Source organism: Uranotaenia lowii, chromosome 3, assembly GCF_029784155.1.
Source record: "Uranotaenia lowii strain MFRU-FL chromosome 3, ASM2978415v1, whole genome shotgun sequence".
In the NCBI taxonomy this organism is placed as follows: domain Eukaryota; kingdom Metazoa; phylum Arthropoda; class Insecta; order Diptera; family Culicidae; genus Uranotaenia; species Uranotaenia lowii.
In genome coordinates, this window is record NC_073693.1 from 351,387,264 (window position 1) to 351,405,293 (window position 18,030).

Below are 18,030 nucleotides of genomic sequence, written 5' to 3' on the forward strand. Positions count from 1 at the left end.
TATGAAAATTTTACATATATTCTCATACAAATTTCATTTAATTATAATAGTTGGTTTCAAATTTGTAACTTCCTGAAAACATTTATAAACAATAAAACATTTTCCCGAACAATGATTGTACTGGGCAATGATGTGCAATGATGTACTCGAAGCTGGATGTTTTAATAGTTTTGAATTCTGCTTATATTCTAGGATTGTAATTGTATTTTTAAATATTTTTTTCAACTGGTTCATTTGATTGTTTGTTTGTACAACTTAGCCTCGCTTTAAATTTTTTTTTTCAAATTCCCTTGTAACTTTGTATTTTAACATATTTGAAATAAAATGCTGTTTTACCTAATTCAAAGTCATGTTCTAAGGATTAAAGGTCCTTAATTAAATAAATAGTAAAATATTCCAAAGATTTCTGATATAGTCACAACGAGAAGTATCATCCCACTTAACCATCTTAACGAAAGTCTTTTAATTCTTTCTTTCCACTTCTTATTATCCTAATTAAACAGATTTTTTCAACAAAAACAGTATTGACATATCTCTTCAGAAATATTCAGTCTAAGAACATTCATATATCAATCATCTATAACTGATTCAATCAAAGCTGTCCTTCAAGTTATCAGCGAAAAACTAGTGGTAGTGAAGTGATCATTTTCAGATGTCATGCTAAATATTTCTGTCCACTTAACTCAACAAGAGCTGTTTGAACCTTTCCTTTTCATAATGCAAACTTCTTAAACATATTCGTGATAAGTCTTTGCCCAACTTTTGACACCAAGTCAGTCAAGATTCTCCTAAGGCTCCGAAGTGTTCTGTGCCTGTGGAAGCGAAAATGGATCAATACTCTTTATGATCTCTTAAAACTTTAAAACCTACCTGCAGTGCTTGCGTAGAAGTTGATGTGGGCGTTTTATTTTTCAAATAATTCGAACACAGCAAATATATGGAAGCTTCTTGTTCCAGCTTTCTCATTCTGTTTCGTCAGTTGTACCATCTTAAAAAAACGGATTTTGCTGTTGCGGCGAGTCTTCGTGCTAGAACCAGGGAACTGAAATTCAACATTATCGGATAACACAGTTTAACGGATTAAAAGTGAACATGCCTTATTACCTAATCTTCCGGGTTTGGCATTTTTTGGTTTGAACGATCCTTTGAAATATACATCTTTTTTGAAGGGAGCAGTTTTCGCTCTTCCTAAGCCGGTTAAAAAGTTACAACGAGCATTTGTGTTTGTCTGGTGGTGTTGGGCCTACATTAGGCAAAGATATCCTGCCACCGTTTCAGAAGGATCTTGTCATCCACTGACCGAAAACTTCGCTACCGATTCCAAGTCGCACTGCTGAAAATATTAAAACAAATACAAGATAGTACGAGTACCTGATGATCTATTGCTGGATTTCATTCTAAACAAACCGGGGTGAAGCTGATTCCTACTGAATGAATTTCTCCGAACTGTTGCCCGTTCCGAACTGTTGCCCAAGCCGTAAAACTAAACAATTTGTTAGCAACGGGATCGGATCTTGTGATGAACTCCAGATCCTTTTTTCCAACGGATTTGAAAGGATTTTTCACTGAATCCACAATATGACCGGGCGCGACAGGAATTCTAGCAAATTTTCACGGTAGGTATTACGTTTGTTTTTGATTTCGTTGGACCAATGGGTCAGTGAACTAGACAATATGCCCAGATACTGTTTAACGGTGAGTTATCTTCGGGGAGGTTTTGAGGGATATATTCCGAAACAGATAATTTTATTCCGCTACTGTTTGCAAACAAACTGTGTGATAGAGTATATTCACAACGACACGATGTAATTTTTTTTGTCCTTTCGTATAATTTCACATCGCGGCGTTTGAAAAAGGTGTTTCATAAGATCGAAAAACAAATGCTTAACTATTTTTGTAAAATTGTATGTTTTTCTATACAAATTTATAGTTGATTTGAGTTTCTGTTGCCAACTTTCACATCGTTAAATAAATTGGGTCTCATGTAATTTAACTATTTTTTTTCTGTGTACTTGTATCTCTATTTTTCGTATTAACTAATTTAGAATAATTTTTTCAGCCTTTTTTAAAGTTGCTTAAACTCTACCAGCGAGTCAGGCCCCAAAATGGCAGACAGTCAACTAGTTCTCCCCAGACAGCGTCCTATCTTCTTCGCATTCGAGCAACATGGGGCAGTAAAACATTTTTTTTTCAACACCACCAATACTAACTATCTGTATGTAGTTATATGTAACACTGTTACAGTTCAGTACAGAGGACAACAAAAGCTTTGAATGCGACGAGCGACAGGAAAACAAAAGCAACACCTTTGAGTTATTGCCTTTTGGCGCATGAAAGCCAGACCCAGACACAGACACAGACAGACGACGACGACGATGGATAATCACGGACATTCAATCAGCTCTTTACCGGGAATGATTAATTATGTTGCTCGTAAAATATACGTACGATTCATGTTGCTCCTGGTTTGTTGATTTGATGTCAGCCAGCCAGGGGTCCCGTCCTTCGTATGTCACAGCGAAATGGAATCAAAGCTGGGCTTAGATGTGTTCTGACTTTGATTTCTTTTTTCCAACTCCGTTTGTTCATTTCATTTAGACAAGGAAGGTGGCAAAAAAGCTGAGAATGAAAGAAAGTTTTGTTATTGTTATGGAGAAACTACATAGTTCGTTTTTTTTTCTACAAAAGGGTAATGAAACTAGAATTGAAATCGAAATTGTTCGAGTGTCTCTGACCCCTTTCTGTAAAAATTGTTGGTATTAAATTGAAAAATGAGATTTTCGAGCTTTATCAGTAGAATAAAGGTCAATTTACATTTGAAAAACTAACAAGTTTTGGAATGCACGTGAAACCACACATGCTCTGATGAATTTATATGAAATCAATGTTTTTATTGACAACTCAAGTATCTTTTCAACTGTTTCAACCATTCATCTTAGAGCTAACTGTTCTAAAATATCTGATTTAATCGTGCTGTTGCTAGTATAGACAGTTAAAACTTCTAAGATCATATTTTTGTCAACCATCGCACCGCCAATGTATTTTCAGGCTTCGTCGTACTTATTCAGTTTTCGAACGTAAATTTGTTCCTACGTTATCATTCTTTAATAAGCAATTGACAATATTAACTCATTAAATAACTCATCCTCATGTCATTTAACACTTTTTTTTATGTATATTTTTTTCTTTTTTTTCTACCTTCATTCAAACAACGATCTTTTGTACCATATTCTTCCACAATACTCAATGTTTTAAAGCATGCGACACAACGCAATCCCTCTCTGACTAAATAACTCACTAAACTGATTTGTCGTTTCATATCGGTTCCCGTGAAACTCTCGTCTTCCAAAACTCTACACAGCTGGAACGTGTTCACGGAGAAGAAAGAATAGTTGAATTATCAAAATTACAGACAATTTTGAGATTTTTTTAAACGCGAACGGATAAAAATCAGCTAACGGATAAAAATCAGATTCTGATAGGAATTTTACTGTGGCAGCTGTGGAATCTGATAGAAATTTTACTTTGGGAGCTTTCTGTTCCGTGATTTTTCTCGTGTTATCACTTCCTCTTCCAAGCATTTGGTGATTGGTAAAGATTCCATTTAAAATATTTCAAAAATATTCTCATTTAAATTTTCAATATTTTTTAGCATGAAACTTCCTGCAACCTCATATTTATGGTGAAATATATACGAATTAGCATCAAAACATAAGCGCGCCTCAAAGAAAATCAAGTTTGACCACATTTTAAGCATGTTTTTCATTAAAAAATAATAATTTAAGGAAAATACAAGTTTGCTCAAATGATGCAATTTTTGTTTTGCATAGAAATTCATTACCCTATACAACAAATAGTACCGCCAACATTGTCAAATTTTTTGAATGCCTACTTTTTAGTATTATAGTATTATTTCTAGCAAGGTGGCGTCAGTTATTTTGATTAAATATCACAATCAAAATGGCGTTCAGAAAGTTAATATTGTATATTTTTAGGCAGTTGTAAAACAGTTTTAAAATGGTTTATGCCAGTTAGAAAAATGTTGTAATAAAACAATTTCAATAAACAGTTTTAAAATGTTTTTAAGAGACCTAGAATCACAGCTGCTTTTGACGTTTCTCTAAATAGATTACACGCTTATTATGGATTTATCCATTTTTGAGAAAGAGAAGTTTTTCGCAATAAATGAGAATATTTCGATTGGTTGTTTCACAAAAGGCTTGTATAATTTTTTATTGTTTGTTGTTTTGAAATTTGAATGCGGATGCTACAAAGTTGTTTTTATTTTTCAGATAAATTTAACTGTGTTAATTTATGTCATTTTGATAGCCCGTTTTTCTCAATTTTGAGTAATAATCCTTTCAAAACAGGTTATGCTATCTCAAAAAGAGGTAAATTTTAAACTGGTACCAAATTTCTAATAAAAACAGGAAAGTATGTGATTTTTTTAGCTTTAGCCATGCTTTTGCAACTTTTTTACAACACTCTTAAAATAGTGTTTAATTAAAGTTTTAGCAAAACTTTCAGGGCTCTTTTAAAACACACGATAAATGAAGCATTTCCTTTGTTACAATAAAACCGTTTTAAAAATTGGATGCCATGAAAAAGTCTTCATAAAACAATAATAAAACTCAAAAAAGCCAAATGGCTTATTCTGTGTTACTTGGGTAGGTTGTGGCCATGACCAATCTGGCCAGTTCCGGAACGAAATATGTCAAAGTTATCAGATTGAGACTTGCGACATATTGATAGACCGACCGACCGGCCGACGGATGTTCGGCCGAATAGGACAACAGGCCGAATGGGACATTTGGCCGAAGGTTATGTGGCCGAATATTATTTGGCCGGATGTATGTTAGGCCAAACTATCACTAAGCCGAATGGACATCAGGCCGAATGGACGATAGGCCGAATGGATGTTAGGCCGAATGGACGATAGGCCGAATGGACGATAGGCCGAATGGACGATAGGCCGAATGGACGATAGGTCGAATGTGCATAAGGCCGAATGGTCACACGGCCGAATGGTTATTCGACCGAATGGTCGTAAAGCCGAATTGACGATAGGAAGCGGTCGCAAAGCCGAATGGTCGAATCCGGCCTTGCATCCATTCGGCCAGATGACCATTCGGCCTGATGACTATTCGGCCTATCTACTGATTCGGCCTAACCTGCAAGAAAGCGATAATATGTCTTATGGCCTAGCATAAATTAGGCCTAACAACCATTCAGCCTAACAACCATTCAGCCTAACAACCATTCGGCCTAGTGGCTATTCGACCTAGTGGCTATTCGGCCTAATGACCTTCTAGCATCCATTCGGCCTTACGACCATTCGGCTTAACTACCTTTTGGCCTAGCATCCATTCGCTTTTACGACCATTTGGTCCGACGATTATTTATCCCAATGACTATTCGGTCTAAAGATCTTTCGGCCCAGACCCATTCGGCCTTACGAACATTCGGTTTTATGACCTTTCGGCTATACGACCGTTCAGGCTTATGAGCATTCGGCCTTACGAGCATTCGGCCTAATGACCATTAGGCCAAATGACCATTCGGCCAAATGACAATTCGGCCTAGTGACCATTCGGCCTAACGACCATTCGGCCTATCGTCCATTCGGCCTAGTGACCATTCGGCCTAGTGACCATTCGGCCAAATGACCTTTCGGCGTAGTGACCATTCGGCCGAACATCCTTTCGGCCTTGCGTCCTTTCGGCCTAACAGCATTCGCCCGGATAATCGTCGGCCGAATAACCCATTCGGCCTAGTGGCCTGTTCGGCCAGATAGCCTATTCGGCCTAACGTCCATCGGCTGAATGACGTTCGGCCGAATGGCTTTCGGCCTCATGACTTTCGGCCGAATGACCCAGACTCAAGCCTATGGTCTCGAAAATCGAAAGGAGAAACGATACAGAGCAGAGCTGGGAATGGTGATCGTTAACGACTGACATTTAACGAAAATGCCAGCTAGATCAAAATCATCATCATTTCTTGAACCCAAAGCATGCCATCACAACATGTGGTTTATCAGTCTAGAGCGTTTCCGTTGATAGCTTCAACCCATACCCAATCATTTTCTTAACTGTAGTGACAGAGCCAGTTGCTGAGATTTAGCGTACGTTTGTTCGTCAACGTGCTACTGAGCTGGAGATCGACTTTTAACGGTCTTTGACTATCACAGAAAATGGGTACTGTGATATTTAGCAAAATTCGGGTTTATATTCATGCACACGTGACTGTGCGTTGAAATTGAATGGGAAACAAAAAGGCGGGAAAATCCTTGCTCTCTGAAACATGTTGCAGTTCGTTTTATGGGCTATCTAGTTAGCAGCTCGACTATATAATAGCAAAATGGAACTTCTGCTGTTGCCAGGTCCGGTGAGAAATAACAACCTTTAAATATCAACAACCGGCATGGGAGCGAAATTTTAGCAGGCTATCATCTCAATGGAAACCAATGATATTGAATATTTACTATGCTAGCTTTCATTGAGAATCAAACAAAGACCGATTATCAGCCTGCTGATGATCGCTGACTGTGGCTCGGTGCATAGTTGGAGTTTTGGAAAGTGATGATGATTGTAAAAAAACAGTAGCTATCTTTAACTCTGTCAATTTTTCCCAGCTCTGATACAGAGACACTGGTTCGTGGCCATGGCCAACCTGGCCGGTTCCAGAAGGAAATATGACAAATTTATCGTATTGTGTCTTGCGGCATATTAATAGAAATCTCTTGACCCCTTCATGAAGAGAATCGATAGGAAAAGCGATTCGTGGATATTGGGTTATGGCTTTGGCCAATCTAGCTGGATCTGGAACGAAATATGCCAAAGTTATCGGATTGTGACTTCCGGCGTATTGATAGAAAGCTCTTGGACCCAGTGTCCCCGAATCGCTCCTCCTATCGATTTCCTTCATGAAGGGGCCATAAGCTTTTTATCAATATGTCGCAAGTCTCGATCCGATAACTTTGACATATTTCGTTCCGGAACCGGTCAGATTGGCCATGGACACGACCCAGTGCTCCGGCATCACTTTTCATATCGATGCGCGAGTTTTGATCCGATACCTTTTATTTGGTAGTTTCGGAACAGCTTATCCTTATATTTTTCAACAGCTACAAATGAATGTTCTTAAAAAATATAAACAAGATCCATCGGCAAAGAAATTTGTTTTTATCGTTCCGAGCGTGCGACAACGACAAAGATTTTTATTTGTCACAAAAAGTTCAAGTTGGAACAATGACATTATCATTCGTTAGTAGGCGATTTTTGGTTCACTGGTTGTTTTACAAGAGCTTCGGTACATACCCTTGTGAGGCGTAGCACTTGTGTTAGTTGTAAAAAAAATGATGATATTGCAAATCCTTGTGAATGATAGTTCTCAAATATTCAAAATTAAATGAGAGGGGCAGTAATAATAGAAATTGATAGTACAAACTTCTGAGAGCGAACGTCTGGAAAAGGGAAGATGACAGTACAAACTCCTATGAGGGGCAGTACTGTTATGTGAAAATTGGTTGTTGATAGTACAGAAATAGGTGGAAGGCAAAGTAAGTTTCTCATCATTTTATGGGCATGTGATATAGCTCAGTTGGCAAGTATGTTGCTTCCTGAGCCGAAGTCCACGAGTTTGAGCCCAAGAGTAAATATCGAAAAAAACAATAAAAATAAAAAAAAAATAAAAAAAACACAGTTGTACCAGATAAGTTTTTCAAATATTTGTTCGCCAACCGGAACGTTAATAAAGTCGCGAATGCCACAAAGAGGGTTAAACGACTCTAATTAAAACATAAAAATAAATAATTATATAATTTTTTCAATTAAACAAAAAGTTTAAAAGTTGAGAGAAGTCTGATTTTTTTTCTCGCAGGAGGACCGTCGCGATGTTACTATTTTGGATTAGCAAGAGTCATTTAAAATCTGCTGGTCGTGACCAAATCGGTTGTCCTCTTCTTATGAACTTACTTATCACAGCTAAACTCACCCTCCTTGACATATACAGTCAATCGCAAAATTGATCGTACAGACATGGTTAACCAATTCTTTTCATTTATTTGCTGTGAAAAAATGGTTCAACATGTATGAACTTGATGCACACTAATTGTTTACTGATTGGGCTATTGCTCTGATCGCGACGATTAAGAAAAAATATGTTTAGCTTATTTCATAATTCAAGTAGTTGATAAAAATCCCAAATTAGAGATATGCAAAATTGATCGTACACCTTTTTTAACCCTGTATTGTTTGATGTGCGAACAAGACAAATGTGGATAAGCGAAGTTTTTTTTGTCAGTGTGTCATGTCAACACCCAGCAACGACTTGGGCAGTGTTTGTTTTTGTTTATTTGCTGAATTTCAAAAAGTTGTTGTTGATAGTTGTTGATGTTGATTGTTGATAGTACGTAAGTGTTCTCGCGGAAAGTCATTACGGGAAATAGCAGAAGCTGTTGGGAGAACCTACTCATCAAAAAGTGGAAATACGAAGGAACCATGAAACATATCACAGGAAGAGGACGAAAACGCATCTTGACTCCTACAGATGAACGGGTAATTGTGCGAACTTTGAAAAGGAAACTAAAAGAAGTATTTCGAAATTGGCCACTGAAGTCTCTGGGACCATCGGAAGACCTGTCAGTGCAGATAGTCAGATAGTGTCCTGTTTGTATCGTACAGGAACGGTTTGAGAGGTCGTATAGTCCGTAAGAAGCCCTTTATCTCAAAGGTAAATATGAAAAAATGACTGGAGTTCGCTAAGGCTTATATTTTTTTTGTTTCGATTGTAGTCATTTTACCATCTTTATGGCATTCGCGACTTTATCAACGGTGCAGTTAGCGGATCGTTATTGAAAAACATATCCGGTACAACTGTGTTCGATGTTTGCTCTTGGGCTCGAACTCGCGGACATCGGCTCAGGAGACAACAGACTTGCCAACTGAGCTATATCACAAGCCCGGGCTAAGGCTTATATGAATAAGCCTATAGAGTTCTGGAACAAAATTCTATATACCTACGAAACAAAAATAAACCTTTCCGGATCGGATGGACGGCAAATGGTGTTGAGAAAACCTAATACGGAGCTTCAGCCAAAGAATTTGGTCGTAACTGTAAAACACGGTGGCAGCAACGAAATGTTGTGGGGTTCAAGGTCGGCCTCTGGACCGGCACCATGGAATTCATTGACTCAACGATGAACAAGATGGGTTATTTGAACATCTTCAAGCGTAACCTGCCGCCTTCCGTGGATAAACTGGGTCTACCTCGTGATTACTACTTCCAACAAGATAACGACCCCAAACATACCGCTATTGTCGTACGGAAGTAGTTGCTGTATACTACCCCTAAACAACTCAAAACGCCTCCGCAGCCTCCCGATCTGAACCCAATAGGACGCCTGTGGTGGGAGGTCAAGAATCGCCTGAAAAATAAAAATCCTGGGAACAAGGCAGAACTCAGAACGGCGATTAAGGAGATCTGGGAGAACATTCCATCTAGAGTGACCAAAAACCTTGTAGAATCAAATCAATTCGAGTTAAAATAAAAAAGTTATTGAGCTTCAAACATGGGCTAACTTTCTTAAGGGTGGTATTCATCATGCTGCGTCGAAATGTTCGAACGTCCCGACTCATTAACAATGATGAACCATCCTTTAAAAAGAAAGCCCATTTTTGAAGCCTTATAACTTTTTTATTTAAACTCGAATTGATTTGCAGTCTTCGGATAAAATATTTGTTATAGTTCCAAAAGAAATCGGCCGATGGAAACCAAAGTTATTGATGAAAAACTGGATTTTCATATTCCTCCCGAACAAAATGTATCAAAATCCCATACAAACTTTAGGCTCATTAAGCGACTCTTTTCTTTTCTTTTTCGTCGTATCTTGGTTTCGTTGGAAGTTTCGATGTGGTATGTTAGCTTGAGATTACAAAGCCATTGTTTATTTGGGCTGAAGGGCTGGTAATCCGATAAACTCATTAAAAAAAAAATTTTCCATCTTGATAAATTGGCCATTTTTTATTCGGACACAGTTACGGGGACTTTTTTAGAACAATTTCAAAATAAAAAAAAAAACACATTTCAGAAACATTTTTTTCTGTAAGGAATTGTACAGTTTTTTATTCGAATCCGCGGTAACACTTTAGTCTGAAAACTTCAAATTTCAGAATTTAGAACCCAAATAAGTTATAGTTCCATCATACAAAAGTAAACAAATAAAAAAGTTTGTACTGAATTTCAAAAAAAAAAAGAAGTTTCGTTTGTCTTGAAGGAAATTATGAATCAACATGAAGAATTTACTAGAAACCATCATTAAGATTTATGGCATCACTAGAGAGTACTTTCAATATCTTTATATCAAATGGGTGAACTCATTTTTTTTGTTTTGAAGACAGGATGCATTTTTGAATTTAGAGAAAAAAAAATCAAATTATTCAAAATCATAAACAAATGATAGTTTATTCTGAATCATCAAATTTTAAAGCAGCAAATCCAAAATTATTTGAAAATATAAAAGTTTAAAATTTTATATAGGATAAAAGTTCTTGACAACTATCATAAATTTCATTTAAATATCTTTATTTGCAACTAATTGATAGTTTTAAAATGACTTGATCTTGCAATATGTATTATCCCTGTATCTATGAACTTTTTTTAACTTTTTTTGAAATAAGTTTAATCTCAATAAACTCTATTTGGAGTTGAAGCATATGAAAGCTTTAACACAAAAATAAAGTGTACAATTAAAAAAAAAGATGCCCAATAGAGTGCACCAGATGACCCGACTTTTGAAAAAATTATGCGCTGCAGGTTCAAATTGATCCTTGGCCTTATACAAGATCTCATGCCAAATTTGGGCCAGATCGGATCATGAGAAGGGGTCGCTCAACGAGCCTGAAGTTTGTATGGGATTTCGAGACATTTTGTTCCGGAAAATCATGAAAAACCAGTTTTTCATCAATAACTTTGGTTCCCGTCGGTCGATTTCTTTCAAAAACGGTTTTTCTTAAAGCCTAAACTATGAAAAATATTTCATCCGAAGACTGCATTTAGATAAGAGTTAAGATAAAAAAGTTATTAAGCTTTAAAAATGGGCTAACTTTTTTAACGGTGGTATTCTGCACTGTTAATGAGGCGTCAATACGTTTTACCGCCTCGACTCATTAACAGTGCTGAATACCATCCTTAAATAAGTTAGCCCGTTTTTGAAGCCTAATAACTTTCTTATCTTAACTCTAATTGAAATGCAATCTTCGAATGAAATATTTTTCGTAATTTAGGCTTTTAGAAAAACCATTTTTGAAAGAAATCGACCTGCGGGAACCAAAGTTATTGATGAAAAACTGGTTTTTCATGATTTTCCGGAACAAAATGTCTCGAAATCCCATACAAACTTCAGGCTCGTTGAGCGACCCCTTCCCGTGATGCGATCTGGCCCAAATTTGGCATGAGATCTTGTACTAGGCTTAGGATCAATTTGAGCCTGCAGCGCATAACATTTCACAGGTTTTGAATTTCCCATACAAATTTGGGGCAGTCTAAAGCCCAACCATGTGATTCAAATATTTAACGTTAATCCGGATTGATATCTTAAGTGAAGAAAATGAGTCTATTGGAAACCAAAATTGATTTCTAAAATTTTTATAATTTTGACAATTTTGAGCATTATTTCAATCATCTCAATTTCGTCGGTTTTGCATTTTTTTAAATTTTCATAAGTTTTCCAATTTTTAATTGTTGCCAACTTAGTATAATTATTGACAATTTTGTCCATATTTATAATAATTTTTGATGTTTTGATTTTCTTGGTATTTTTGTCATATTAGTAATTTTTGTAATTTTTGATTTTTTTTTAATTTTCGAAATTTATGTAAATTTTGTTATTTTCGTAATTTTGTTGATTTCGGAAATTTTTGCAATTTTTGTGGTTTTTGAAATTTTTGTAATTTTTGTTATTTTAGTAATTTTTGTAATATTTGTAATATTTGATTTTTGTATTTTTTTTAAATTTTTGTAATTTTTGAAACTTTTGTAATTTTTGTAATTTTTGTAACTTTTGTAATTTTTGTAATTTTTGTAATTTTTGTAATTTTTATAATTTCTGTAATTTTTGTAATTTTTGTAATTTTTGTAATTTTTGTAATTTTTGTAATTTTTGTAATTTTTGTAATTTTTGTAATTTTTGTAATTTTTGTAATTTTTGTAATTTTTGTAATTTTTGTAATTTTTGTAATTTTTGTAATTTTTGTAATTTTTGTAATTTTTGTAATTTTTGTAATTTTTGTAATTTTTGTAATTTTTGTAATTTTTGTAATTTTTGTAATTTTTGTAATTTTTGTAATTTTTGTAATTTTTGTAATTTTTGTAATTTTTGTAATTTTTGTAATTTTTGTAATTTTTGTAATTTTTGTAATTTTTGTAATTTTTGTAATTTTTGTAATTTTTGTAATTTTTGTAATTTTTGTAATTTTTGTAATTTTTGTAATTTTTGTAATTTTTGTAATTTTTGTAATTTTTGTAATTTTTGTAATTTTTGTAATTTTTGTAATTTTTGTAATTTTTGTAATTTTTGTAATTTTTGTAATTTTTGTAATTTTTGTAATTTTTGTAATTTTTGTAATTTTTGTAATTTTTGTAATTTTTGTAATTTTTGTAATTTTTTTAATTTTTGTAACTTTTGTAATTTTTGTAATTTTTGTCATTTTTGTAATTTTTGTAATTTTTGTAATTTTTGTAATTTTTGTAATTTTTGTAATTTTTGTCATTTTTGTAATTTTTGTAATTTTTGTAATTTTTGTAATTTTTGTAATTTTTGTAATTTTTGTAATTTTTGAAATTTTTGTAATTTTTGTAATTTATGTAATTTTTGTAATTTTTGTAATTTTTGTAATTTTTGTAATTTTTGTAATTTTTGTAATTTTTATAATTTTTGTAATTTTTGTGATTTTTGTAATTTTTGTAATTTTTGAAATTTTTAAAATATTACTTTTTTTTGATAGACCCCTCCCCCTCGATAAAACCACTATAGAAATCTTTCCCGGCTTCAGAAGCCTCCGCCAGTCAAGTTTCACGAAGATAAGTTCATTAGCTTCTGAATCTGTAGGAAACTTACAGCAGTTCGTTTAACAAATTTAATTTCAACCCTTATACTTAACGATGGCGTACGAAGATACTCTACTTCAAAATCTGTTCACAATTGTTGACAAACACTTTGAACCAGGTCAACGGCCAACGACCAAAGGCAGCAGCTTAGTTTAAGTGAGAAAAATCCCATCTGCTCAATCTTTAAACCACGTCCACATCCACTATAGCTTCCTCCGGAATCATCCATAGGAGGTACGTAAGTGAAGCATTTAACAGCACAATTTCCCAACACCACCTGACCGATTCTGCCTGACTGGTTCTCGTCCACAGTCCCCCGAGGATGACCAAGTTCAATTTCCAGCAACGTTTACATCCTTTATCGCCTCCCAATTGTCACCCTTACCTCGTTTGGCTGGACATTGTCAAAATTTCCAACCGGAAACACCACATTCAGTCTCCTCCCGAATGTGGGAACGATGGACGATCAACCGGCAAAACCCAGAGCCCAACCTAAAACGAAGAAGACCCAACAGCTATCGTTGTCGTTCGAAAGTCGGAGTTGTCTCGTCGTTTGTTGTCGCACGACAAAGACGACGAACGACAACAGTCAGCCGGTTTAGCGCCAGCTCAGCATCCAATGTCGCTCGACGTCGTCGCGACGTTCAAGGGGGGTGGATTGGTTCGGAGGGTGGGGACGCTCCCAGTCGGAAGTCCGAAGAGCATGCGACGAACGAGCGACAACGACAACAGTAGGTAGTCGGTAGCAGAAGTAGAAGTAAAGCGGCAACGAACGCGACAGAAGCAGCAGCAGCAGCAGAAGAAGAAGCATTGTTATTTCCGCACACCCAGGGTTGGGACAACAAAAAATCGTCCCCCGGTTTTCAGTAGCACGTTGGAAACTCTCGAAGCCGGATTCGTCGTCGGGATTGTTTGTGGCCGGTTTCTGTTGTCGTTTGCCGCTCGCCTTTTTCGGGGTCTGTGTCGTGTCGTGGTGTTGTGATGTTGGACGAACGCTTTTAGTTTTTTTTTGGTTTCGTTTGTTACGAGATCTCGATTTAGAACCGATTACAGTTTACTGAACACACTATCGGTGGCACACGTGTTGTCGCTTGTTGTCTTTCGGTGTGTTTTTTCTTTAAAAAAATTCTCACAGTTACGAACACGAACATTTTTTATGCTTCTTCGCTTCGTCGCCCCGGTCAATTCGATTCGGTTGATGAGTTTAAACGGATTGCGATATTTTCACGTGTTTCTGTGAGGAGGCAAAACCCAAACAAGTTGCCACCGGATTGTGTAATTTATGGACGGCGTTCTCTCCTAGCTCTCGCAGCATTGACAGCGACTGTAATTGTTGTTATATTTTCCCCCCAAGGAAAAGGCACGTTCTCTGCCTTCAGCCAGATCATCATCGACTGCACTTTTGGCTGTTGGCCGTGTGTAATAATTCTACTACGAAGACGCCTCCATGTGAAGTGACCTGGGTCAAGTGGAAAGTGGATAAGGATCAGTTGCTCCCGGGCAGCCTCGAAGCAGAGGGTGGACGTCGTCGTTTTATTTTCTCTACTTGTCCCCAAAACAAACCCAAAACACGGAGAAGCATCAGAAGTCCCCAGTGCCGATGTATGACCCACCTAAATGGAAAGTCAGAAGTACGTATTATACCTTCATGTAAACAACAACCACCGAACTTCTTCAAACGTTTGCTTGGCAGTTTTTTCCCCTCTGCATATTTTTTATCCCTCTTGAGCTTCCTTTTTTTATTGTCTTTTTTTCTTCCTCGAGCTCAATTTTGACGGGGATGGACACAAGATTAGCGGTAATTTAGAAGGGATGATTTTTGTTGATTGATAGGCTTCGCTAATAGATTGGCGAGTGGGCTTTTTTCTGGTGTTCCCTAGTTGATGGAGCATCAAGGATCACCATTCAGCAGTTAAAATATGGCACTGGATTGATGGCTTATTGTTGTGCTTTAGAAGCAACCTAAATCAAAAAAAAAACTTATGGTTTTCGAGTGATAGCGAAGCTTAACTTTCTTTGTGCGAGAATCGAAGCATAAATAACGACTTTTGATGTGTTTTTTTTTTTCCTTTTTCGGGACCAACTCTCTGGAGCCACTTTTTGGAATTCGATCTAAGAGGAATTTATCAATCAACGAAAAGTTTGCCTACTGGCTAACTTTTTCAATATAATTTTTTACTAGTGTTTATGGTAGTTTTTTTTTTTTCATTACTGCACGCGTGTGAGTTTGGTTTAGAATAGCATAGCTCTTGAAGTAGTTTGAAGTCAAATGAACGGTAAATTAATGTCGTGGGGAAAAACTTTTCAAACCGAAATGTTGAAGAAATACCTTTAAACATTGTAAGTTTACTACGCATAATAAATCTTAAATATCTTGGACTAAAGTTCATCATATCAGTATCAAAAAATTTCAAAATTTTTGAAACAGTAGATGATTTCTTAATTCCTATAGCAACAATTCTTTTATGAAAAAAAAAAAATCCTCAACTAATTATGTGCCAGGAGATACTAAAAGCCTCAATAAAATTATTCCTCGAATTATCAACTCCCATGAAGTTGAATGTTTTGTTCAGAGTATAAGAATTGAAAGAAAGTTTTGGCATCCCGATTTTTTCTTCAACATACCTAGTCATTTAAGAATTTACCATAAATGAATCCTCAACAAGCTTTATACAGCGAGCGAAATAAGAGTAGTACCACTATGTGTTTTGCTTGTTAAAATATGAATGATTGAAAATCAAAATTCCTGTACAGCTTGTTTTGAATGGTTTAACGGATGAATCATGCATAAGTTTACTTTTTTTGGGACGTAGCAATTGGCGTTGAGGACCAAAAATGTGAAGAAAGGGTGTAAAATAAGAATAGTACCGCTTGAGTTTTTCAACAAAAACAAGATTATTTTTAAAAATTTACTGTGTCAAAGTTGATAATAGTGATTCTACGAATTATATTTGATAAACAACTGCATTTTAAGCAGTTTTCCAGAATTCAAAGGTTTTCAAAGGGAGTTTTAAGATATGCTCCTCTAGCGTTAAGGAATTTTATTTGAGCTATAAAACTTTATCAAACAAATTTCTTCATTAACATTCATAGGTATGATGCAAAATGATGAAACATAGATTTAAGGCTCAATTTGAATCCAAAAAACAGGTTGGAATCCAAAAATACTAATGTTTTTTGATAGTCAAACACTATTTCTCTGGTTTAAATAAGTCATAGATGGGAGCACCTTCTTGCAATTTGACCAAATTCATGCCCATTTTTAAATTATCTGGGATTAATTAGGGTGTACTGGATGATTTTGGTCAAGAAATAAGTACATGGTACCGTGTGACTGCCTTGGAAATTCTAAGATCACTAAATCAAAAAATTAGAATTGCATCAAGGTCACTAAAAGTGAATTTCTTGGACCGATAATCAGAATAATGTTGTGCTTTCCGATGGAGCTTGATGGACCAGACGGCTAGCAGTATTGTTGGTATGATTTGCAATTGAATCGGAAGTTGAGATGAGAAGGAATTTTTGCGGTTGTACATTCTTGTGCTGGTGATTTTTTGCAAATCCGGAAGAGCTTTCTGTAGCGTGAACTCAAACAAAACTGGGTTGGAAAACTACCTCTAAATGATGGATATGTGCCTAAATAAACCTGAAAATCAATATTGAGACTAAATTCGGATTTAACTGCCAAATAGTGCTGCCATTTACAAATTGAAATTGAACAAATGTGCTTGCTTATTTGGTTAACTCACAGAACTACAGATTTTTGTTGTCTAAAATAGGAATGTTTTCTCCGCAACCTCGGTCGTTTTAGCATTCAGTTTGCCTTTCCAAAATGAATACGCACAAGTTAAAATTGAAATTTATTTCAAAAATCAGTCAAAAATCAGCAATTAATGTAGTTACTGCTTTGTCTGGGAAAAAATCGTTCAATACCGTTAAAAATAAAAACAATAGAGTTCCATCAATTACCAAGAAATATAGTTAAATAAATTTCATAAAAATATTCAAACGTGTGTTTAAATACTGACTCTGTTGAAACATTTTATGTTCAAAAATATAGCAGGGGAGAGCACCCGCAAATTCCATCCGTGGGAGTCCAAAAGTACATAACAAAAATATGCTCATACGCTTATTACCTTAGTTTTGTCATGCTCTTTCACGTGGAAAAGGAATTTATGTTGAAACATAAATGAGTCACACAAACGCAACCATTTTGCAAATCATAGCTTGTGGGGAATCATGGGCCACATTTTGTGGGGTATCTTGGACCACCTATATTTTGGTGTTTTTATACACATTCAGTACAAAAAATAAGTTTTTCTTATCTGCAAAGTTTTCTTATGACAAATAATGAGTTATGAAAAATATTTTGTCCATTTTTTCCAGTGCAATAGAGACGAACATAAATCCTATATAAGGGATTTTGCCGAAACTTGTGTGAGCCAGAAATAAGCAACTATTCGATCATACACAGCTCTCTTTTTTATTTCCACATCTGATATTACTTTAAAATAACTAAATGAATTATGAAATTTCAGTTTTGGGTCAACTCATCAACTTTGCATGTTATCGAGTTAATTTGGAATTGGTGGCCCCGTTTCCCCACAGTTTTTCAAAATAAAAAAAAAATTTTTTTTAAAACAGTCAAAACTCAGAAATTTCATGTATTTAGAAAAATAAAAAAAAATGCCTAATGATACCTAAAAAATGTAGAAAACATTTCCAATTTTTTTCTTTTTATCTTTAAAAATAATGAAGTTATGAGCCAAAGAAAAAAAAGTGGCCTAAGATACCCCACTCTCCCCTACGAAATTTAAAAAAAAATCAATATTTTGGGTTTTAAGTTTAAATTTGTGAAAGTTCGACACCGCTTGGAACGATTTTGATAAAACTTGGCTTGTTTTTTGATCAAACATTTTTACATCT

The 18,030-nt window shown here is 35.4% G+C and overlaps 1 protein-coding gene across 3 annotated transcripts in view; it reads left to right on the forward strand.

Moving 5' to 3' along the window:
- The window catches only part of LOC129751017 (band 7 protein AGAP004871-like), a 396,735-nt gene that overhangs the window by 52,602 nt on the left and 326,103 nt on the right, over positions 1-18,030 (forward strand). For 2 of the 3 annotated variants that reach the window (XM_055746260.1, XM_055746259.1), the window contains exon 1: positions 13,984-14,735. The exons of the other annotated variant lie outside the window; for it this stretch is intronic. Coding sequence is in view for 1 of the 2 variants with exons in the window: in XM_055746259.1 (XP_055602234.1) it covers positions 14,705-14,735 (31 nt within the window). In the remaining variant the exon portion in view is untranslated. Of the gene's footprint in view, positions 1-13,983; positions 14,736-18,030 lie in introns of those variants that run through there. 3 annotated transcript variants of the gene reach the window in all.